At 42.1% G+C, this 24693-nt stretch overlaps 2 protein-coding genes across 4 annotated transcripts; one reads left to right on the top strand and one right to left on the bottom strand.

Moving 5' to 3' along the window:
• The first annotated feature begins 7677 nt into the window (after positions 1–7677).
• LOC131242586 (uncharacterized) lies at positions 7678–9545 on the top strand. The gene is made up of 2 exons (XM_058241326.1): positions 7678–9299; positions 9386–9545. The coding sequence occupies exons 1-2, from the start codon at positions 7841–7843 to the stop codon at positions 9526–9528; spliced, it is 1602 nt and encodes a 533-aa protein (XP_058097309.1). The 5' UTR covers positions 7678–7840; the 3' UTR covers positions 9529–9545.
• A 6119-nt stretch (positions 9546–15664) lies between these two features.
• On the bottom strand, positions 15665–23716 carry LOC131242588 (serine carboxypeptidase-like 42). Of its 3 annotated transcripts, XM_058241328.1 has the most exons (11): positions 23363–23715; positions 21907–22014; positions 21289–21381; positions 20954–21046; positions 20341–20426; positions 20144–20185; positions 19907–20053; positions 19366–19499; positions 16575–16667; positions 16374–16491; positions 15665–16070 (listed from the first exon to the last, which is right to left on the bottom strand). In XM_058241328.1, exons 1-11 carry the CDS (start codon positions 23592–23594, stop codon positions 15906–15908), a joined length of 1311 nt encoding a protein of 436 aa, XP_058097311.1. In that variant the 5' UTR covers positions 23595–23715; the 3' UTR covers positions 15665–15905. The 3 variants fall into 3 exon arrangements, with proteins under 3 accessions (XP_058097311.1, XP_058097310.1, XP_058097312.1); XM_058241327.1 differs by having other exon boundaries at positions 19907–20185; positions 23363–23714; XM_058241329.1 differs by lacking the exons at positions 19907–20053; positions 20144–20185 and having other exon boundaries at positions 23363–23716.
• Positions 23717–24693: the final 977 nt, after the last annotated feature.

Here is a 24693-nt window from a genome sequence, read left to right as displayed (position 1 = left end):
AAATTCGTATTCGACCCGGTGATGAGTGGAAAACGACATTGAAAACTAAGGAAGGGTTGTATAAGTGGCTGGTCATGCCCTTCGGCCCATTGAACGCATCAAGTATGATGCAGGACAATTAACCACTTGCTCCAAAAGCTCAAACTGTTAGAGCATGGCGAATTAATCTCTTTATCTCATAGCCCAGGCCCTACATCTTATGGGTTAGGACCTCAGCCGAACCCCCTCGTGGGCCCCAAATCACATGGGTACTGCCTCACACGGGTCGCCCACCCCGAGCGTGCCCCTGCATCTCACGAGCGACCCCACTCGAGCCCGGTGTGAAAATGTCCTTGCATTAATCACCCCCGGTGAGGAGTCTCAAACACGAGACCTCCCACTCTAATACCAATTTGATGCAGGACAATTAACTACTCGCTCTAAAAGCTCAAACTGTTAGAGCATGACGAATTAATCCGTTTATCTCATAGCCCAGGCCCTACATTTCATGGGTTAGGACCTCGGCCGAACCCCCCTCGTGGGTCCCAAATCACATGGGTATCGTCTCACATGAGTCACCCACCTCGAGTGTCCCTGCATCCCACAGGCTACCCCACTCGAGCCCGATGTAAAATGTGCATTAATCGCCTCTGATGAGGAGTCTCGAACACGAGACCTCCCCCGTGGGCCTCGCCCACCCCGAGTGTGCCCTTGCATCCCACAGGCGACCTCACTCAAGCCCGGTTTGAAAAAGGCCCTGCATTAAAGTACTTTTATGCGTTTGACGAATCAAGTTCTAAAACCGTTCACTGGCCGATTTGTGGTAATATATTTTGATGACATACTGATATATAGCCAGGATAAGACAGAGCATAGGAAACATCTCAGGTAGGTGCTGCAGGTCCTATAAATTAACAAGTTGTACCTCAACTTGAAGAAGTGTAGTTTTTTAACGGACAACCTGTTGTTTCTAGGATTTTTTGTAATGTCCACGGGCATTCGTGTGGAAGATGAAAAGGTACGAGCCATTAGGGAATGACCGATCCCTACAAACATTCATGAGGTGAGGAGTTTTCACGGGTTGATAACCTTCTATCGTCGATTCGTGCGAAATTTTAGCACAATAGTCGCGCCTATTATAGATTGCATGAAAAAAAGAACCGTTTCAATGGACCGATAAAGCTGACAAGAGCTTTCATGAGATCAAGCATTGTTTGTTCACAACACTGGTCTTGGTGCTTTCTAATTTCGACAAACTATTTGAGGTTAAGTGTGACACTTCATACGTCGGAATTGGAGTATTATCACAGGAAGGCAGGTCGGTAGCCTTTTACAACAAGAAGCTCAGCAAAGTCCGAAAGAAGTGGTCGATGTATGAACTTGAGTTGTATGCGGTTGTTCAAGCGCTGCGACATTGGCGACATTATTTGATTCAAAGAGAGTTTGTTTTGTATATTGACCATCAAGCATTAAAGTTTATTAACAGTCAAACTAACGTGAATCGTGTGCATGCTACATGGGTTCTGTTTTTACAAGAATTCACATTCGTTTTGAAGCACAAATCAGGGCAACAGAACAAGGTGGCTGATGCACTTAGTTGTCGTGCATCACTATTTGTTACGATGAGCAACGAGGTGGTCGACTTCGACTGTCTCAAGGAGCTGTATGCCGAGGGCGAGGGCTTCAAAGATTCTTGGATGAAGTGTCAAGAAGGTCACCCTAGTGACCTTCATATACAGGACGGTTTTTTCTTTAAAGGGAATCGATTATGCATCCCCCATAGTTCTCTAAGAGAGCAGATTATTCAGGAGCTACATGGAGGTGGCCTTAGTGGACACCTTGGGTGAGACAAGACGCGAGCTCTTGTGGAAGAGCGGTATTACTGGCTGCAATTGGTACGTGATGTGGGAAAAGCTGTATAATGTTGTCATGTTTATCAGACCTTCAAGGGGCAATATCAGAATACGGGCCTCTACACCCCGTTACCTGTGCTTGATGGTCCTTGGGAGGATTTATGTATAAACTTCGTGCTTGGTCTCCCACGAACACAACGCGGCATGGATTCAGTGTTCGTGGTGGTAAATCGTTTGTCTAAGATGACACACTTTATCTCATGCAAGAAGACCCTCGATGCAACACACATGGCGAATCTATTCTTTAGGGAGGTTGTACGACTATATGAGGTCCCCAAGACCATTACTTTTGATCGTGACACGAAGTTCATTAGCCACTTTTAGCGGACTTTGTGGACTCGATTTGATATACGACTTCAATTCAGTAGTGCCTATTACCCACAGACTGAAGGGCAGATCAAGGTTGTGAATCACACGTTGGGAAACTTCCTTCGCTGTATTTCAGGAAAAAAATCGAATTAGTAAGATTTTGCCTTGTCTCAAGCAGAGTTTGCATTCAATAACATAGTGAACCGCTCGACAGGGAAATCACCGTTCCAAATTATCTACGGACGAGTACCTCGCCACACATTTGACTTGGTCCCTTTGTCCAAGCTCTCAGGCACGAGCATTGCAGCAAAACATATGACAGATAGGATCATGGGCATCCATGCGAAAGTGCAGACTAAGATACATGCCTCGAACGAGAAGTACAAGGAACAAACGGACAAGCATCGGCGACAAAAAGTGCTCGAGGTGGGCGACTACGTTATAGCCCATCTGTGCAAAGAGAGACTTCTGATCGAGACGTACAACAACTTGAAGAATAAGAAGATTGGACACGTCCCAATCATCCGAAAGATCAATGACATGGCGATCTCACGAACTTTCAACATTGCGGACCTGACCGAGTACCATAAACTAGAGTAGGGCGAGAACTCAAGGACGAGTTCTTTTGAAGTGGAGGGGACTGATGTAAAGTGGGTCGTGGACAATTTCATGACCAAGATGGATCAGAAAAGGCCTGGTCGACGATAGAAGTGATCCGGACCGTCGGACCTTAGATCGGGCATATCTCACAATTCGGAATGAGTTATCGGGCGTAAAATATATGATTTTAGGGTAGAATGAGGTACTTTAGCCAACCAACCCAGCTATGCCGGGTTGCACAAGCTGGATTTGCGAAATACCCCTAGATCGACGGTCGTTTCCTAATTTTAATTCCATTTTTACTATAAATAGTAAGTTTTAGTTTGATTATAATTCTTCATCCGTTGGGCTTTAGAGTTGCACCTAACGCGAAAAGGGCTTAGAAAAATTAGAAAAACAGCTTGGTGAAGCCAAATAGGACACTTATTATTTTTGGTTGAAAACCTTGCGCACTAGTAGACATCACGACCATTTATAAATAGTAAGTTTACTATTTATAGTAAGTTGCGAATTCTAGGAGTTTTAGTTGTTGCTTGCTTCTGATTTCTCTCCCATTGCTTGGTATCCCTATTTAAAGGGTTGTGAACTCGTTTATTTTATTCATTAATCAATTTCGAATTTTATAGAATTTATTTTCTATTTTGCTTGTTTTCTTTCTCGTGGATTCGAGAAGCCTCTGTGAGGAGTGCAGAGAAGTTGTGTGGATTCGGAATACTTATCCTCTTGAGGGATACGGTGCTCGACTTCATCATGTTCATCCTTGCGTCAATTGGTATTAGAGCGAGGATTCCCCTCGGACCGATGGCAAACGACGAAAGTATGAGTCAAAATCCTGTGGACGGTGATCCAGAGATTCGTGATCTTGCGGAAAGAATGAAAGCTTTCCATCGGGAGAGTTAGTTGACCATGCAAGGGCTGCAGGCAACCCTTGACCGTCTTGCGGATGCGCTACTTCCACCCCAAGCCCTAGGCGGTGCTCCACCACCTGTGGTTGATCTACCGCCCGTGGTTGCTGTACAGCCCAACACCGATTTCTATAGAGCACTACCAGTGGCAAACCGTAGGGCTACACCAGATGACTCAAGTTTTAGCGACGAGAACCTTAATAAGGTTTTGCCCGACGACTAATCCGTGGAGGCAATCATCTAGATCGTGCTGAAAGAGATGTGGTAGAGCCAGTGTTCGAGTTATCGGCGAATTGTCGATAATATCGACGATAATATCGGTGTCGCCAGCTCTGCGACACCGAAACCCCCTAAATTCGTTTCTCTGCCAGTTGTCGGCGAAATATCGGCGATTTTTTCGAGATAGGCGATATTATCGGAATGTGCATTTTGTACTCCATTATCGACGAAATATCGGGAGATATTATCGGCGTCCGTCCGATATTTTCGGAATCTCGACTGTAGCCACCAACCCCACGAGAAAACTGTAGCCACCTACCCCTCTTTTCGGCGATAAATATTGGGGATATCGGGGAAAAAAAATTTCAAAGTGATTTTCGTACCTGGTTAATCGGAAGTCGGAACCGGAGCTGGAAGAGGAGCTTCTCGATCGACAGAGCCGGTATGTGTACGCAAAACCCCTCTTTTCTCGCCATCTCCCCTCTTTTCTCGACAGAGCTTCTTGATTTTTTGAATTTCTTGCTTAGAGCGAAAATCCCTTCAATCGGATTTCACACCGAGCGAAAATCGCTCTCGCAACAGCAAATCAGATTTCGCGGAGCGAAAATTCCTCTCCTGCGCGAAAATACCTCTCGCGGTGAGGAGTTCGCGCCGAGCGAAGGTGAAAACGAAATACGGGAGTCGGGAGGTATATCCAACGGGCGCTGTGCGAGTACGCTCCGATCGTACTGACTAAACTCAGTTGGGCCCACGTTAAATGCATGTGTTGTTTATCTAAGCCGTTCATCCGTTTTTCCATCTAATTCAAGGGGTTGAGCCCAAAAATTTAAGCATATCCAAAACTTCCGTGGCCCCAAGAAATTTGCAACGGTAGATGTGCAATTCAACTATTTCCTACGGTGTGGTCCAGCCATGATGTATGTGGGCCCCACCATGATGTATGTGTATTATCCACACCGTTCATCAATTTTTTCAGATCATTATAGGGCTTTATCCCAAAAACGAGATGGATAAAAGTATCAGGTGGACCACACCACAGGAAAATAATATTAATTGGATATCCATCACTTAAATCCTCCTAAGGCCCACGATACTGTTTATTTGACATCCAATCTGTTAATTAGGTCATATAGACCCAGATTAAGGGGAAAAAAAAAGATCAGGTTGTTCAAAAACCTTCATGGCCCTCCAAAAGTTTTGAATGGTCAAAGTTCATCCAACACTATTTCTTATAATGTGGTCCAATTGACATTGGGATATACCTGTGTCTTTTTTTACTATATAATAAAATTATCTATAAAAATAGATGGACGGAATGGATGAAACACATACCTTGTGGTGGGGCCCACAGAGCACGGCAGGCGAGTCGCCAGTCCATTTCCAAAGCTCAAATGAGCCGTACTACAGGAAAAATGTGGCTAGGAAAATTCCTACCGTTGAAACCTTCCTGGGGTTCAACAGTGATGTTTAGATGCCATCGGTACCGTTAATAATGTCATTACTATTGGGATGAACTCAAAAAAAAAAATATTAGCTGAATCAAAACTTACGTGGCCCCACGAATATTTCAACTGTGGACGCTTAATTATCACATTTTAGGCTTCCTTGAGATTTAGATACGGTTAGTTTTTTGCATCATGTCCTAAAATAAACTCACAAAATGAATGGACGGGGAGGATTTTTCACAAATATCACAGTGGGTCCCACCTAAGCTTGCAGCGCAGGAAGGAAAACCGAGTCCTGCGCTGCTGGGAATCGGATTGCGTACTGAGTTACTCCGTATGCTTTTACCGTACTGAGTAAACTCAGTTGGGCCCACTGTTAATGTATGTAGTTTATCCACACCGTCCATCCATTTTTACTGATAATTTTAGGGGTTGATACAAAAATTGAAGTGAATCCAAAGCTCAAGTGGACCATTACACAGGAAACAGTGTGGAATAATGATTTCCACCGTTGAAACCTTCCTAGGGTCCAAATTAATTTTTATTTGTCATCCAACCTGTTCATAAGATCACAAAGACATGGATGAAGAGAAAATACAAACATCAGCTTGATCCAAAACTTCTTTGGCCTCCAAAAAATTTTCAATGGTAGAGTTTCAATCAAACTGTTTCCTGTAGTGTGGTCCACTTGAGATTTTAATTTGCTTCATTTTTGGGATCTAGTCCTAAAATTATCTGTTAACATGGATTAACAGAGTGGATAAAATAAATAAATAACAGTGGACCCCACACAGTTTACTCAGTACGCTAAGGGAACGGAGTTACTTAGTACGCAATCCGCTTTCGCGGTGCTGTTGAAAGAGGAGGGCTGTTTGCGTACGGAAGCAGATTGCGTACTGAGTAAACTCTGTGGGGTCCACCTTGATTTATGTATTTTATCCACTCCGTGCATCCATTTTACATGATAATTTTAGGGCTTGAACCAAAAAATGAAATATATCCAAACCTCAATTGGACCACACGGTCCACACCACAGGAAACAGTGTGAATTGAACATTTAACATTGAAAATTTCTTGGGGCCCCCAGAAATTCTGGATCAAGCTTGTATATTCTATTTCCCTTCATCCATGTTTTAGTGATCTTATGAACAGGTTGGATGAAAAATAAACATCATTGTGGGGCATAGAAAGGTTTCAACGGTGGAAATCGTTATTTCCACTGTTTCCTGTGGTATGGTCCACTTGAGATTTATATAACCTTCAATTTTGGGCTCAACGCCTAAAATGAGACAGAAAAACGTATGGAAGGTGTGGATAAACCACATAAATTTACAATGGGCCCAACTGAGTTTACTCGGTACAATAAGAGTTAACTCAATAAACAAACCAATTTCAGGGGCATTGGCTACAGATTAAAGCTGTAGCTAAAAACTGTAGCCAAAGGAACTAGATTGGCTATGCCCCCTACCACCAGCCATGGATGGTGGTCGGTGCTCTGTGGGCCCGCCCCACAATGATGAATGTGTTTCATCTATGCCGTCCAACTATTTTCCTAAATCATTTGATAGAATGAGACCAAAACTTAGGTATATAACAGTCTCAAGTGGACCACATTATTGGAAAAGGCGTTGAATAAGCTTCAACTATTATAAACTTTTTGAGGGCCATAAAAGTTTTGGATCAAGCTTATCTTTGTTTTTTCCCTTCATCTGGATCTGTATGACCTAATCAACAGATTGGATGTCAAGTAAACAGTACAGCCATCTTTAGGAGGATTTTAATGGTGGATATGCAATCACAGTCCCTATTTTCTATGGTGGGGTCCACTTGAACTTTATTATGGGCCACAAAAGTTTTGTATAAAGCTGATATTTGTTTTTTCACTTCATCTAGATTTATGTAACCTTTTCAACGGGTTGGATGGAAAATAAACATTATGGACACATTATGGTGGGTCCTAATAAGTGTTTAATGGTGGACCGTACAATCACAACCGTTTCCTTTTGCATTGTCCACCTGAGACTATATCTGTTTCATTTTTTTTTTCCAATACTCATCATGTTGTATGTATAAATCACAATAGGCCCCTTAAAGTTTACTTAGTATGTAATCTGCAAACTCTTTCCTCAATTGTAATTAATAAGAAATTTTGATTTGATCTAACATCTTAACCCTTGAAATGATTTGGGCTTATTACACTGAATACGAGCCGATGCACCTTTTTTGTCAATTATTGCAAATTTGTATACTACTAGGGAGCAAAATGTCGTCTGGATCGGGAAAAGGAGGAGCACGGGACATTGGGTGGAAACATGGACGGCCAGTGGAGGGAAATAAATATGGAGCCATATGCAATTATTGTGGCCAAGTGATACGGAGTGGGGGAGTGTCTAGGCTAAAGGAACATTTGGCAGGGGGATACAAGAATGTGAAAGACTGTCCAAGTGTAACAAGGCCAGTGAGAGAGGAGATGAGAAGAGTCTTAACTGAAGCGAAGTCACGCAAGCTGCAGCAAAGAGATTGGGAGAGGGATATGAGGGAGGAGCTACGAGGCACTGGATGGGGCCTAGGTGCTATCGACGAGCACGATGATGACGACGATGAGGGGATTGTGTACCCCGATGACTGTGTTACGGCTCGAGAAAGGAGTGATTTTAGACAAGTGATTCGTGAGTCTCGGGCTTCAGAGTGGGAGGGAGAGCAAAGAAGACGGATTGATGAGAGTAGGCCGTCGTTTGGGACGTCCCGACATGAGGCTGGTGGGAGTAGCAGACGATTTGAGGGAGGCAGCAGGCATGGCCTACAACGCACGCAAAGCGCTCGTGTCCCAGATGCACCCATCGCAGGTGTTAATCAAAAAAGATTAAAAAATATGTGGAGCAAGGGGCTCAGGGAGAAAGTAGGTGGCGCTATATCTAGGTGGTTCATCTCGAGCCATGTACCAGCAAATGCAGCAGCCAGTCCTCACTTCAAAAATATGATTGAGGAGGTGCAGCGTGCCGGGCCCGGCGTGAAGCCTCCCACGCCACAGGAGATTCTTGGCGTCTACCTCGATCGGGAGCACGAGGAGATGCAGGCTTGGGTACGTGGACTCAAGCCGAATTGGAAGCAGTATGGGGTAACAATCATGTGTGATGGGTGGACAGGACCCACGAAATTGTCCATTATCAATTTCATGGTGTACTGTAGAGGACAACCGGTTTTCCTCAAATCCATTGATGCATCGGCCAGAATAAAAGATCACGAATACATATATGCTCTCTTGAAAGGAGTGATTAGAGATGTTGAGTCCCAGAATGTTGTCCAAGTTGTGACGGATAATGGCAGTGCGTTCGTTAAGGCGGGGAGGAAATTGATGCGGAAGTTCAATATCTATTGGACCCCGTGTGCCGCACACTGCATTGATTTAATGCTTGAGGAGATTGGCCAGAGGGATTCTGTCAGGAAAACCATCCAGGATGCGAGGAAAGTGACAAACTTTATATACAATCACTCATGGTTGTTGGCTGCAATGCGTGAGTGTTGTGGAGGGGACATCGTTAGACCAGGCGCGACACGATTCGCCACGAACTTCATTGCACTTGACAGCTTATACAGGCACCGCGTGGGTCTCAGAAATTTGTTCAGATCCGAGAGATACATGGAGTGGAATCAGAAGAAGACTGAGGGTGCAAAGATATGTTCAAATATAGTGCTTTCCGATGCCTTCTGGGATAAAGTTCACAACGTTGTTTCCTTCCTGCATCCGATGTACAAGGTCCTACGAGCCGTAGATAATGAGATGTGGCCTTCGATGGGGTCAATGTATGAGCTTATGAGAATTATGAGACAGGGGATAATGACTGCAATCCCTACTTCGTATCAGTGGGTGATCGATATCATCGATCGTCGATGGACTGGGACTCTCGAGCATCCACTCCACCAAGCTGGTAAGTTTGTTAATACAACTGAGTACTTTAAGCATCATTTCTGTTTGCATGTTAATACAACTGAGTAACTAATATTTGGGTTTCAGCATACTACCTGAATCCCAAATTTCATTATAAACGTCGGCTCCATGAGAATCAAGATTTGACGATGGTCGTTCACGAGGCGTTCGGACGATTGTTCCCAGAATCGACAGCGCAAGCAGATTTCGGTAACCAGGTAATGCAATAAATTTTCTTCATTATAGCCTCTAGAAATATGGGTGATTAAATGCAGGTTGTGTTTAAAGCCTGGACTGAAAAAGGTGGTAAATGCATGGATTTAACGCCTCCGATGACACCCAAGGCAAGGGACGGACTCCAGGAGACGAAGATCGATGGAATTATGCATCAAGGATCCGAGGAAAGCAGGCCATTCACATTAAAGAGGTCCGAAATTGGTGAAAAATGCAAGATCACGGGGTTCTCGCCATCCGCTCAGCTCAAAACTTTATACATGGCTCGAGGACCAAAAACTAACCGTACAAGTCAAATTTCAGCCATTGGATCCTCGTGAAAGTGGCTGAACTAACAGATCAGTCCATAAAATCCTGATTTGGGGCCCACCCGCTGTCCATATACGCTTTAACTTTGGCCCCCACGGTTCAAATGAAATGGAGAACAAGATGAATGGTGTGGATTTCTCATAATCATTATACAGTGTATATACTACACTTTTTGCACTAAGAGTGCGTGGCAACACAGACTCTGTTTACGTGAACTCCGTTTCTGTCATGAAACAGAGACTGAGAATGATCTCAGTGGGCCATCATCATGGTCCAAATGCTCAATCCGAGCCGTCCATCATGCAGAGGGGCTCGATTTAGCCAAACCCATGTTGACTTTATGCACTCATGCATGCACACTTGTTGGTTTCAATGGTCACAAATGGACTGCCCTACAACTATTGCAGCTGATTTCTTCCGTGGGCCCACGCCGAATCTGATCCAAAATCCATCCCTCTTACCAAAATTTTGTCACGAATCTTATGAACGGAGTGGATTTACTTTATGATAGTGTTCATGGGCCCCACCGACTCTCAATCAAAAGACGGAAACTTCCGTTTCTTCTGGCATGAAACAGGGGCGCCGGTTGATCCTTGTGGGCCACCATCTGAACTCAAAGGTCCAATCCGGACCATCCATTAGAATCCTTTGGTCCATCTGAGCAAGACCTAGGTGACAAAAGTCCAAGAGATAGCGATGATCGGATTTCAATACTTCAAACGCAAGATGGATGGCGGATAAAATATGCAGTATGCCGCATTAGCAGAGGACCAAAAATATATATTCTCGACCATAATTTCTAGCCTCATCTAATGGACGGGGTGGATTTCTCCTTAGACTCAAATCATGGGTCCTGCAGCTAACGCAAATCAGCAATATTGTCTTGCTGCGTAAATGGAGTTTCCGCACCGATTGTTTTTGCGGAGATTCCTGATCGAAGACGGGGAGAAAAGAGTCCCCCTTCAGCACGCCTTCAGGGGATAGGTTCGGCTGCCTATAAGGTAGAGAGAGATCGGTGGCTGATGGAGGGAAGTTTTTTTTTGAGGGACGTGAGGAGGTTGGCTGCTGGAGCGTGAGAAGACACCGCTGGAGCGTGTGGGGGAGGAGCCGGTTTTGGTTGTGAAAAAAAAGAAGAAGGACGGTCTGCTGCATCAGCTACTGGAACAGGAGCAGGGAAGGTTGAGGACGTGAGCACGGCTTGGAGTTTTTCAATGGCTGGGGAGGATGCACGTGATCTCAGGAGCAGGCTTGGATGATTGAAGGAGAAAACAGGGAAATTCTTTTGTTTCCTTTTTCTTTTCCTTTTATTGATTTTCTTCCTTTTCTTTTGTTTATTTGTTTATTTTAGCCCATTCATGTGTGGCTAAACCCCTTAGCTAGGGCTAAGGGGTGAAGCTTGTAGCGTGATGGGAAGAATTTTATGCCTTTAATTCTATTTTAAACAGAATGGATTTGGTATTGGGTTGATTTTATGGGAATACTTTTAGTTTTTTTAATGGCATGTTGTGACTGAAATTACAATGGGCTTGCAATGGCTTTGAATATTCCTTTTCTTTTTATGTTGATGAAGTCAGGAACCCCTGTTGTTCATCATTGTCCCATGGGCATGGTAGGATGACAGACCCTTCCTGATCTTCATGGCATGTTGATTGATTGATAATTAGATTAATTACTGTTGTTTGCTTTGTCTCCTGGGCATGGTTTGGTGATGGAATCCATTCTAATTCATACACCTTTCATCTCTTGAAACCTATATCAATGGCAGTTCAGTAAATTTCCATAATTTGTGATCCTGGCATACGATCTCCCTGATCTCTACAAGTGGATCCTCTGAATCCCTAGTTCCCTTTCTCTGAATTCCTTAAAGTCTTAGATAATTATTCCACAATTATTTCTTAAATTCTATTTGGTTTAAATCACATCTTAGTCTAGTTCTAGTTCTACTTGGTTTCAGATAACGTACAGGTATCAGTCCCTGTGGATTCGACTTCGGTCTTACCGAGTTTATTACTCATCTACCCATGGGTACAGGCAGCCGGAAGATAGTTCTTCGAGTCATGACCCTATGACAGGAGGATATTCGGGGTACCCATATGACTGGCAGCAATACTATCAAGGAGTCGGGGTTGGACTTGATCTGTTTCCTCAGTACCCTACTCAGGAAATGCCGTCAATGTATGTCACGCAATTCCCACGTCTAGGCGTATTCGTACAGTTTGGGGAGGATGACTATCAGAGGTACATAAGAGAGTTCTTCAATTGGTACGAGCAGAGGATGACCTGGGAACAGTACCGCCAATATGTTGGGCAGTAGTACTACTCTCAACTGCCACGGGATCCGGACAATGATTACGAGCCACCTCGTCACTCTATGTGGGGATGAAACATGGCCAGAAATGTGTATTTTTTTCAATTCATTTACTTTTGCATGTCTTAATTGTTGTAAGCTTACATTTGTATTATATAAACTCATTTTGGTTACTATTTGAGAGATTTCTTATGACAACGCATGCTTTTTGGCCCCCATTAAATAGAAACTTCTAATTTAATGCATTCTTTTTACAAATTTTTCATTCATGAATATGTAAATATGTGCATTTAGGCATGTCCTGAAGTTTCACTGAAAATTTCCACCATTTTCTCCATGTTTCCCCCTTTTTCCCTGCATTTTCGGTTATCGGCGATAATGATATTATATCTTTATCTCCGGCCAGCAAAACTTGTAGCGATACCGATAACTCGAACACTGCTTGCAAAGAGCTATAACTACAGCACAGAGAGAGAGAGAGAGAGAGAGAGAGAGAGAGAGAGAGAGAGAGAGAGAGAGAGATTCCCATTTGCGAACTCATTAACTTCTTCTTCTACGTCTTCTTCTTCAGTGGCAGTTCCTTTCAGAACTGGCTCAAGTTGCGAATTCCGCTTCTTTGCGTGTGTAATATAGGGGTTCTTTGGGGAATATGCAAACCGCCGAGGGCAAAATGGGAAAGCGGGGAGGGCATGTGCAGCGGCAAATGGAGTGTGCAAGTCCGATGGACTGGAAACTGGAAATACCGTCTTCACATTCAAACTCCTCATTGCACCGATTTCCATTTCTCCGGAACTTCTGACACACACACACTCTCTCTCTCTCTAGAGAAAGAAAGAGGCGCGAGGGCAGCGCCGGTTCAGGGGTCTGGGATTGCACTACGTCGGCAGCGGATTAGGTGCGGCACTTGCCGTGGGCCCACCTTGATGCATGTATTCAATATCCATGCCGTCCATCGGTTTTTTCGTATCATCTTAGGGCATGAGCACAAAAATGAAGTAGATTCAAATTTAGGTAGACTATGCCACAGTAAACAGTGGTGATTGACCATTAAGAACTTACCGCGGCCATTAAAAGTTTTGGATCAAGCTGATATATATATCAAGGTGGGCCTGTGGTAAAGGTTGCACCGTCTTAAGTGAGGCCCGGACCACCTAAGCTGCTCTCTACCATGATATATTTGTTTTATTCATGCTGTCAATTCATTTTGGAAGATCATTTTAAGGAATGAACCCAAATATAGGCAAACCTAAAGCACAAGTGCACCATGATATATGTGTTTTATCTGTGCTGCACCATCAAGTGAGGTCCAGCCCACCTAAGCCGATCTCCACCATGATATATGTGTTTTATCCATGTATCTACTCATTTTGTGGGACCATTTTAAAGGAATGAACCCGCCCCCAAAAAAAAAAAAAAAAAAAGTAGATCCAAAGCACAAGTGCACCACAACATAACAATCAATGGGGACAATGATGCCTACCCTTGGAACCTTCCTAACACCCACATAAATGTTTATTTGTCATACAACTTATTTATAAGGTCGCGCATTACAGGATGGAAAACATAAATATCAGCTTGATTCAAAAACTTATGTGGCCCCCAAGAAGGTTCAGCGGTGGGCGTTCAGTCCCCATTGTTTAGTATGGTGTGGCCCACTTGGGCTCATGCCCAAAAATGATTTCTAAATATGGATAGACAGCGTGGATAACATAGGTGCTGTTAGTACTCAATCTGAGTCTAGGTCGGCAAGCTTGACCCATTACCTTGTACCATGATCCAACTAGCTTAAAATTCATTGAGCCCAGGCCTAACCCAATTTGATCGATCATGTTTAAGGAGTCTTTGGGTAGTGAGATTTTAGTTGCAAGGGGTTCACTTTTTTTCCTTTTTTTTTTTGTTAGCTTGTTAGTACACCCCACTGTCAGTTCACACTTCACTGTTAGCCACCCCCACTAGGGAATCGATACCATGACCTCAGTGTTGAAACGAGATATCTTTCACTCAGTCTACCACTTGAGCTATGGATCGGGGGGGGGGGGGGGGGTAACTCATGGGTGGCGTTTATATAGAAAATTTCAGGTATAAATAAGTTACAAACTGCAGGTCACTTATAGAGGTGGTTTTAAATCAAAAATTTCACATGCACATAAAGGTCCTTTGGCACCATGGATTCCGTGTCAATTTGAATGCTCGTTTGTGTTCGGCACAATGTAAATGGATTCCACGTGAATTCAAATTTTGCGTTTGGCACCTTCCTGATACGAATTTTATCAATGTACACACACATGGCGATTGATATATTTAAGTGAAATCTAGTCTAATCACCAAGTCTCTCCACAAGTCGATCATGAGTGCAAAAATCATTAATAGAAGAATACTTTCAACTTTTATCGATTTTCTCCATTATTTTTATTGTTGACCTATGGTAGCGAATTACGCTAAAAGAAAAATTACTTAATATATAAACTCACATTTATTGTCCCAAGGACAAATAGAACTCATTCAGATGGGCTAACCCCTATCCTTTTACAAATCACCTGAATGGAGCGCAAACTGGTGGTTGAAAGGATAACTAGATTTCAGTCCAGTCTTCAATTTGTCCATCCCGACGTGGGCGCAACCAACAATTCAATCAAAACCTTTGAGTCGAATAGACTCTAGCACACATGTATATCTTACCCACATACGAAAAACCAATCCAAGCCCTTGCTCACACGTGTGGCATTGTTTGATTGAATTAGTAGGCACTACTCTTTTGGCATGCCAGTCGGACGCGTGTGCAATCAGAAGTTCAACCGTTCAAAAATATGGTTAAAATATCTAAACTCAAGAAGAAGCCAAGAAATCAAGGAAGGCTTGTGTAGAAGGATGTGCCCTTAGAAGTCAATCATCCTCAAGCACCTGCAATACATGAGTTTGAATCCTCCTCCAACAATCATTTACTGGAAAACATTATTGACCATCTAAAAAACATGATCGCTCTCTTAGAACAATGGAGAATACAAACCGACTACATGGTCAGATTTGCGGAATTTTTATGTTGTTTTGTAGAGAGAATACTACTTTTTGACAGTCGACCTGAAATACCCTCCTTCCAGTTAAGGCATGCATTTGAAGAGTGGAGAAGCCTTAATCAAGGCTTAGTTGATAAAAACATATTATCATTTCTCAAATTAATTGAGGAACGATAACCGATGGCCAATCATATGGTCAATACGATCAGTATGACCCAATAGGTTCTGGCATGCCCACAAATCTTAGACTTGTGTCACGTGGTCGAATTCCAGGCCAACACTTTGTTATTTAAAATTTAATAAAATCAAAAAATTATTATATCTAGGGCATGTTCGGATGATGTGAATTGAGAAACACCAATTCCCCAAATAGCATTTTTGGTGTTTGTCTTTGTAAATTTTCCAGAACATTTCCATTTCCCTCCTGGTTGCTGGAAGATGCTCTTCTCATTTCCTTGCGTGTAATTAACACAAGTGATTTCCAAAAATTAAGAGGAAAGATGAAATCAAGACAACATTTAAGTGGATTGGAATGTAACAACATTTTGAAATTTCTCCAGGGAAGAAGAAAAATGTTTTTTATTTATTTAAATTTTGACAATACTCCAACCATTCCGCCACCAGACGGGTGCAACGATGATTGGCCAAACAAGAAATATGTTACTACTTCGCATCTGAAATACAAAATGCTAAACCGCCACTGTCGTGTAACTCTGAAGATGAACCAAGGCCTTTCCATCTTTCAATATATGGAAGGATGGGTTGTGTTTGGCAATCTCTTACCGGATATAAACGACTTGAACAGAAGCAATGCTCTTCCTGGCTGTGCATATGGTACCATATGACCCGCACCTCTGACAGTTGCGAAGGTCAGCAAATTCCCATACTCAGTTGCCCATCCGCCCACCTTTTCATTAACAAAATTAGAAGTGAAGACAGAGGATGGACTAATACAAATGAAGTTCAGAAAAAAAAGAAAAAGAAAAAAGAAAAAGGAAAGAGATAATGGAGCAATGATCAAGCACGGATCCATGTCCTGCCAACCTAACTTGCGGTAGGCCACACCACATCTGACAACCATTGGATCAAGATCAAATGGTCATCAAGCCAACTTGCATTTGATCATTAGTTCAAGTAATGAGCTCTTTCATTAATAAGGCAACACAATTTTATAGATATTGTAGGAAAGAAGAAAGTAAAAGTAGCATACCTGCCCTTTGTGGAACCAAACACCATATGGTACTGTTATTTTGAAGTTCAGATCATGAGCTAGTTCGCGGATGATTCTTCGAGAGCCAGTGACGGGTATGACAGAATCTTGGTCCCCGCTGCAGTTACAACAACTACCGATTATGGGGCCTATTCGAATAATGATCAGAAACTCTTTTTATTCTATAAAGCAAATGATCACCTGTATATCCAAACAGGTATCCCATGTTGAATTATCCTCTTGAGGAAGGGAACCATGATGGCGTCACCATCTGTTTGATTATAATTCAATAAACTTAACCAAGAAACAAAGCAATCAGTTAGTATGATTTAGAAGCACAAGGCCGAAAGGGTTGGAAGAGGAATCACATGGTGAATTTCCTGTCCTGCAGCACCCCACTCTGTAAACCATTAGGGCCTGTTTGGGAGCGTGGATTTGGAACCCCCAGGATTGGAAACCCCCTGGATTGGCAATCCTCCCAGTGTGTTTGGCACCCTGGAGTGTGAATCAACTTTAATTCAAAAATACCTATGCATGGTATATTTACAGGGGTTTGAATTTAATTACTAAATCAACTTTAATATCCCTAATTAGTGAGATATATAATTTTTGACACTATGGTTGTGATAAGCCCGCTGAAATATATGCTTTGCCTGAAAATGATGAAATTCCAAGTCTCGGATGGACCGCAAGCACAAGATCATGTCTGAGTGACTAACCAACGATTTTTAATCGTTGATTAATATGAACAATGTTTGGATGGTGATGATCATCATTAGTGAGCCATGTGCCCAATAGAATGATAGTGTATAGTGACACACATGTTACACTTGTAACTATTGAAATGATTTTAGGTGTAATCCAAGCTCTCACCGTGGATTGCAAACCCCCTGGATTTGAAACCCCCAGTTACTTTATGCTGCCAAACAACCAAGGGGATTTGAAACCCCCTCCAATCCCCTCCAATCCACTGTGCCAGACGACCCCTTAATCTGATGCATCTTACCCATGGTTCTAAGAGTCGTCTGAGTTGGGTGTTGATGCAGGACATGAAAATTTGAATATGCTATGCAAGATTCTAGGCTTTAGATCATACAAGTTCAGAGACAATCACACAAAATTCCACATCCCGCATAAAGTCAAGCATTCAACAAGGGGAATCTATGTGGGTCTAAGCCTACTCATGCTAGGGCTGAATCAATTAAAGTTATAGACCAAACAATGCTCAAAGGAGAGTAAATTCATCCATACATGTACAAAAATATTTTCCCGATTCAAGGGATTCACAGGTTTCAATTTGGGGAACCCTAGGGTTGAAGAAAAGGGCATATAAATTGGAGATTTAGGACAATCTAGGGTAAGGGTTAGGGAAATCAGGTAAAAGGGGAGTGAAAAAAAGAAGAGAGTGAACCTGAAGCCAACCCACGCGTGTGGACAGTAGGCCAGGCCTGACGCATGTGCGCTGATGGCTGCCCGCACATGTGTGAGGGCCACGAACCCAAAAACCCCCTCTTGGGGCTGGTCGGCCAGGGCTGGGCTACAAACCCCCCAAGTTTCGGCCCGATCCGATGAACGGTTCGTGCGTGATGCTCTACCGAAGTTTCAGCCCTCCTGCAGGGCCAGATTCCAGAAATCTGCTATAGAGGAAGGATTAGTTGCAAAAAGGGATGGATTTGGAGAGAGGATGGCTGTGGGAGATGATAATTATGGATGGTAGGAGATGAGGGCATTTCGAGATGGGTGTAGCTTCACATTACGGAAGTTAGCCCTTCGAAGAAGGGAGGGTTTCGCACCCAACTGAATTTTCACAACTCAGAGAGGAGTAGGAAAACGCAGACATTTTATTCAATCTTTAATGAGAAAAAAGACTATAAGGGGTTCCTATTTATAATAAAAATCCTATACTCCAAAACTCGCACCATGTGCGTAACCCATTACTTGGAGACGAGTAACCACAAATAACAACTAATCAAAGCAATCTAAACCGTCCATGATGTTCTCAATAACAAAAATAACGAAAACTCAAAGTACTAGATCGTTTAAAATAGTGGGCTACGATCATGAGAACCCATGGTGAGATTCACATGACGATTGGGTCCACTCCAAGGGACCAAAATGTAGTCATCTAACTAGAAGGCCCTCTTTGGACATCATCATCGATCCAGATCGATGGTGGGGCCCTCCTCCTTGCGTATGTGCGTAGGGAGGTGCGTGCGTGTGCGCATGATGTCCCCATTAGTGTGACTTGACAATTCGATTGGTCCAGTTCAGGACCACTGTTCACTGAATTGGGGTATTGACTAGGCCCAACTTGGACGTATCACAGGAGACTCGGGCTGGTCAGGTCCAGTCAACCTCAGTCTAACTCGAATTCCGTTCACTTTTTTGTGATCTTTTTTCATATTCCGCCCGTTTTCTCTTCCAAACTCTAGATCTAGGTTATTGAAGTCTCTACAGATTATTTAGGAGCCCTCACTAGATTTATTGATTTAATTAAAATATTTTATAAAAAATCAGTCAGATACACATTTAATGTTTGAGAATTGATATTTTTTGCTTTTGTAGGTCAGACACTTAATTTTAAAATTACCCTTGGTAGGGTTATTTATTTATTTATTTTTCTAAAATAATTTTTCCTTACATTTTGAGAGAGAGGGGACTGACTTGGTCTGACTCAGCCAAAACACCCCTAACTTGTCCGCTACGACTCAACTTAGGATCAAATGAGCCAGTCTGAGTTGCTGAGTCTTAAAACCATTCCCCAAAATTCTCCCCAGTAGAAATGTTCTAAGACCTAAAAAGGGTGATTAAGAACAAACTGCAGCAAAGTTCCACATGTACAGGAAAAGAGGCCAGACATTGAATAGCTTGAATCTTCCAATCTGGAATGTCCATGGAGAGCTCATCGGGCCAACAGCCCAGATCACTGAACTAGGGGATCACATACAGATCAGAATGCTGCAGGACATTTAGGTAGGTTAAGAATACTTACTCAGTGCAGTGCACCCATTTATACAGTAAATTAGTCCGGTTTGCATGAAGAGCGTGCTGAACTTCCGGAAGGTTGAAATAGAAATCTCTTTCTCGAGTCATGCACACATCCACCCCAATGCTCATCTTAGTAGCCTGCAAGTTTTTGATAGAACAAATATGGTTTATTGCCATATGAACCACATCTACAACTAGGGTGTGTTTGGTTTAATGCTATATAAACCACATCCACTGCTAGGGTGTGTTTGGATGCACTACCAAACTGCATTGCAATCACTAGCCAATAAATTGGGGAAAACCAACTTGCAATTTCCTTAGTATTCACATTGAGGGTATGGGCTCTAAACTGCAATCACCTCACTTGGTAGGTGACTCCTTCATTCTGAACACTGGGAATCATCAACTTTTGTCATCTACTCGTGATTAAACTGAATTTTTGCAATTTAATTCACATGTGCATCCAAATGCAGCCTTTAGAATAGGAATTGAGATAAGATGCTAGAATGACAGAGTAATATTTTTGAATGAAATGAGAAACGTACGAATTTCCGCAACCGAAACTCTTGCTCCACGATCGATGGGTAACAGATATCAAGGATTACATTGTATCGGTTTACATAATGGCTAACCATCTGATCCACATCAGCAATCGCTTCATAGCACTCAATCGTCACGTTGTAAGGATCACTGAAGACAAGATGATCAAAATCGCAATGACTCATGATGGAGAGACTGAGTTCATCAGATATCATCCCATTCGACCAAAAGAACCTGTATCTTTCCTGGAAATCTATCTTGGGATTGAGAAGTGGATTTCCGATCTATTTAATTTTAAACAGATGCAGGAAGAGAGATCAGTATAAAAAATGAGAAACTAAGTAAAAGATGTGTGACCCATTCATTTGAATAATTTCTATACATAACTGAAAGACCCATGTCAAAAAAGATAATTTTAGAAGAGTAGTAAGTTTCTTACAGCTACTCCTTTGATCTTGAACTTGAAACCCATTGAATGCTTATTGTGGTTCAGCAGAACAATTGCCAGTTGTGGTATGTAGTGCCCTATGAATACGGGGCTAGACTACCATATGCGTTTTCGCCATTTTGTAAATTGTGGCGATACATCCACTGAAAAGACAGCAAGAATAAACATCGATCTAGAGTGTCCAAAATGATGGGTGAGCTGTGTATAGGGCATATCCTGAAAATCACACTGGTTAGACAGTCCTACCAACCAGTTTGTTATGCTTTTGAGGAAAGTGGTCAGAGGTCCAAGTTCAATAGCCAAAATCAAGTGGTTATGATTGTCCAGTCAGAGCAATTTTTTGGATATGCTCCATCTAAAATGGGTCCAATGCAATTTTGGGCAGTCTAGATCTATGTATATGTATGCCATGTCTATTGTGGATGAGTTTCCAAAACTTACAAAATGGCGGAAAACACAACTTGGTCTAGTCCATCAACATGTTAATCAATGTCAGCAGACAGAAGGGGGTGTGGAAACAAGTACAAATCAAACTACTGATTATTTTTTTAATTTTACCAATAAGAAAAAAATGAATCCAACATGTTGCTACTTTCACTCAGACCTGCATAGCTTTCTCCAGTTAGAAACAAGTCTCGGGATTTGAACTCGTGAAACTTCTCATACCATCCCATCAAGAATTCAAGCATGTCATTTGCTAGCAAACACAAAAGATGGGCACATGGTCAGATCAAGATACAAGATTTTTCTATAACAAGATAGTTTTAAACCATGAATGGAGAACTACCAAACTACCAATACATGTTGAAATTTTCGTAAAGAACATGAAGATCTAGAGATAACTTTGATACCTTTCAGTGCTGAAATTGCTAATCCTAGTACTTCACCACTCATCTAAATCAAACAAAAATAAAACTTGCATGCTTGTTCTCCACATACCAGTAGATGAATCTCCACACGTATAATCTGAGGATGTATTTGAGTAAGACCAGCCTACTCCAGCAGGAGATTCCACAAAAAGGAGATTTGATACTACATAAAATACAAAGGCAAAGCCAAAAGAGTTATAAAACGGTTTGAGTGGAATGGATAATCTAATTTACATCAAATGCAAGAAGCCATTGATAATCAGTACTATACAACATCTGCCAAAAAGCAGCGTCTTTTTCGTTCTGCAACTATGGTAAAGATGGGCCCTAACTGTAGGTAACAGGTAACCAAAGGCATTGTTCTGGTTGCCCCAAGGGATGGTCCATGCCTAACAGGTCCCCTATCAGAAAATCCTAGGCATCTAATCGCTTAAATACTAAAGGGGGCTTGTTCAGATGGTTAGGATCATCCAATGAAGGAAAGACATTCGGGATCACCCACCATCGGGCTGAACATACGAACAAATTGGATCACTAAAGGGCCCATATGTATAGTTTACTGGGTTGAGCAAATGCTAGATTGAATATGGTTTATGTCCTCATTCATGAAAGAAATAAAGATAACAGAAGTAGGATATACTAGAAGAGTTCTTCATGTATTTAAATAACCAGTTGGAGAAAATAAGACCTTTATTCCATGATCTTGGATTTCTTCGAAGGCTGCGACCGTCACCTCTAGGAAAAAATGGGCCCAGTTCTGTAAACGCACCCCCGCCAATTGAAGAACAACCTGGGCCTGAGCAGTGAAGGGTTTGATTGATGCAAATTCATGTGCGGCTCCAACAGTCATATTTGTGATATACTAGAAAGAAGATTGGAAACATGCTAACCTCTCTTTTTTCTTTTTTTTTTTCAACGCACGCACTCACACCAGTGGATTTTCACCACAATGGGTACTCGAACCCATGACCTTGTGTTGAAACTCTTGTGAGTCTATTTTCATGCAGGTTGAAACACAGCAAAGAAACATGAGATGAAGGTGACTTGAAATTTGCATTCTTAGTGCAAAGCAATCAGCAACTTGTGAGAATTTGATCATACACCATGAAAAAATCATGGTCGACGATTAACAGATATAGCGAAGGAAGTTCACTAATGTGTTCCAAAGTGTTAGTGTATGCATGTATGGTCTTGTGGACCATCATAAAACCTATACCATATTAGTTTGTATCATTTCATATTTGTACATTTTTTTTAAAATTATAAATTAATGAAAAATGTGGAGAAAAGAATCGTCCCAAATTATTCCAAATTCTCTAATTTTATATAATTATACCAGTGAGATTATCTAGCTTCGTTCATTTCTTTGTGAACTCGGCATTGACTGTCTCTTGTTCCTTTATTTTGCAAGAATCAAGCGGTCATTTATATTACATCCAATTCCACGTTTCATGAACACCAAACACAATGAGGTCGAATGGCATTTTTCTTTCTTTCTTTTCTTTCTTTTTAATGATGACAGGATGTCCCCGCCCCTTTTAAGGCAAGACTACTCCCTGCAATGGATGCAATTACCCGCAAACCACGAAGGGGATTCAAACTTGCATCCGTGGGGAGTTAACCAACGACACTAGCCATTCACCCAAACCCCTGGTGGGTGGTCAACTGTCATTTTGTGTGAGAAAAGTTATCCAGTGGTGTTATTTGTACTCCTTATTAGTCATTGAATGAGCAGCTTGCTGACATTTTCACTAAAGAATTACTGACCTTGTCTTTTTGACAGTCTCCAAGCTGGGCATGCCTGAAATTCATACTCCAACTTGAGGGGGAGTATTAGCGTATACATGTATGGCCATGTGGACCACCATAAGACTTGTACCATATTAGCTTATATCATTTTTCAAATCTGTATATTTTCCTTCATTATAAATTAATAGAAAACGGGGAGAAAAAAAAAAATCATCCCAATTATTCCAAATTCTCTGATTTTACACAAATCTACGGTACAAAGAATAAAAAATAAAAATCTATGCAGAGAATTGCCATTAAATCCATATGGCCATTTGTTCCTGCCATGTTCTTTTAAAAAAAAATAATAATAATAATCCACACGGGTGTGATTCGAATAGGAGCAAAAAACTAACCTCCGTTCAACCAGAGAGTGAGGGGCTTGTTCTCCGCATCCCCATCTGCTTCTGCAAAGTAGTAAAAGAGGCTCCTCCCCGATTTTTTGTTCACATCCACATACCCAGCAAATTGCCGGAAATCCACCTTTGGCTGCCCTGGCAACCTCAAAACAAGATCCTCATTTGGGTATCCATCAACAGTACCCAAAGCCACCAAACCCAACAAAAGACCAAGAACCCACCAATCCATCTCAGGAAGATACTGCTTCTCTTCGACTTTGGGAGGTGAGGAAGATACTGAAAAGGAGTAGAGAAGAGATGCATATGTTTGGTCTTTCACTTTCAAAGACAAGGATACTTCAATAGAGGTCAGCAAAAGAAGACAAAGATATAATGACACATCTTAATCCTATGTTCTTTGTCAAATACATGTGCAAGAAAATGAGCATTTTTCTTCTTGTCAGTGTCCTACAATTACAGTAAAGGCTGGCCCACTGTTGGGGCAGCCAGAACATACATTGGACCAAGTCAAGGTTGTGTTTGGTTGAACCAAATTGGCCTGATTAATCATGCAATATAATGAATTTCATGATAATTGGTGCAACCAAAGCTCACTTAAGGGGTTTAAATTACACATTTTCAGTTCAGTAGTAACTTCAAAAAAAAAAAACCAGCTATCTTGTCAGACAATGGGTTCAACAACTGGAACAGATACTATAGTGCATGGCCTACCAAGCGAGTGCCCATCCCCACATGGAACAACCATCTGAGCAGATCAAATGGTTGTTCTGGTCATTCACACTGAAAATTTTGTGCAAGTGATTAGACCAGATCATTTTGATTAAAGTAATGCTGCTGAAGGCATCTTTGTGGGGTTTGCAGAAGTACAGTTGATAAAAGCATAGTTCTAAAACTCACTGACATGACCCAAAACCTGGCTGAGTCAACTCAACTGGGCAAGATATCGAGCTGAGTCGTTGGGAAACTTGATATTGGGCTTGACTTGCCCGGACTTGCAGAGGACTCGTTGAGTCAACTCAACATGACTTGGTGTGACTTGGACAGAGTCACTCACTTGAGTTGTGGGATTTTATATTAACAATAATAATGTTGGAAGGGAGATTCAAGCCCCTAACGTCGTCAAAAGGAAGCAACGACCTTAACTGTGTACATCTCTGGGAAACTCGGTAATGGGCCTGACTCGCCTGGACTCAAAGAGACTCATCGAGTCGATTCGATGGCTTAGTCAACTTGACACGAATCAGCGTGACTCGAACTGAGTCACTCACATAGGTCATGGGATTTTACATTAAAAATAATAATGTTGGGAGGGAAATTTGAACCCCCAA

The sequence above is a fragment of the Magnolia sinica genome, chromosome 4, assembly GCF_029962835.1.
Source record: "Magnolia sinica isolate HGM2019 chromosome 4, MsV1, whole genome shotgun sequence".
In the NCBI taxonomy this organism is placed as follows: domain Eukaryota; kingdom Viridiplantae; phylum Streptophyta; class Magnoliopsida; order Magnoliales; family Magnoliaceae; genus Magnolia; species Magnolia sinica.
This window is presented reverse-complemented; position numbering and strand designations above follow the sequence as displayed.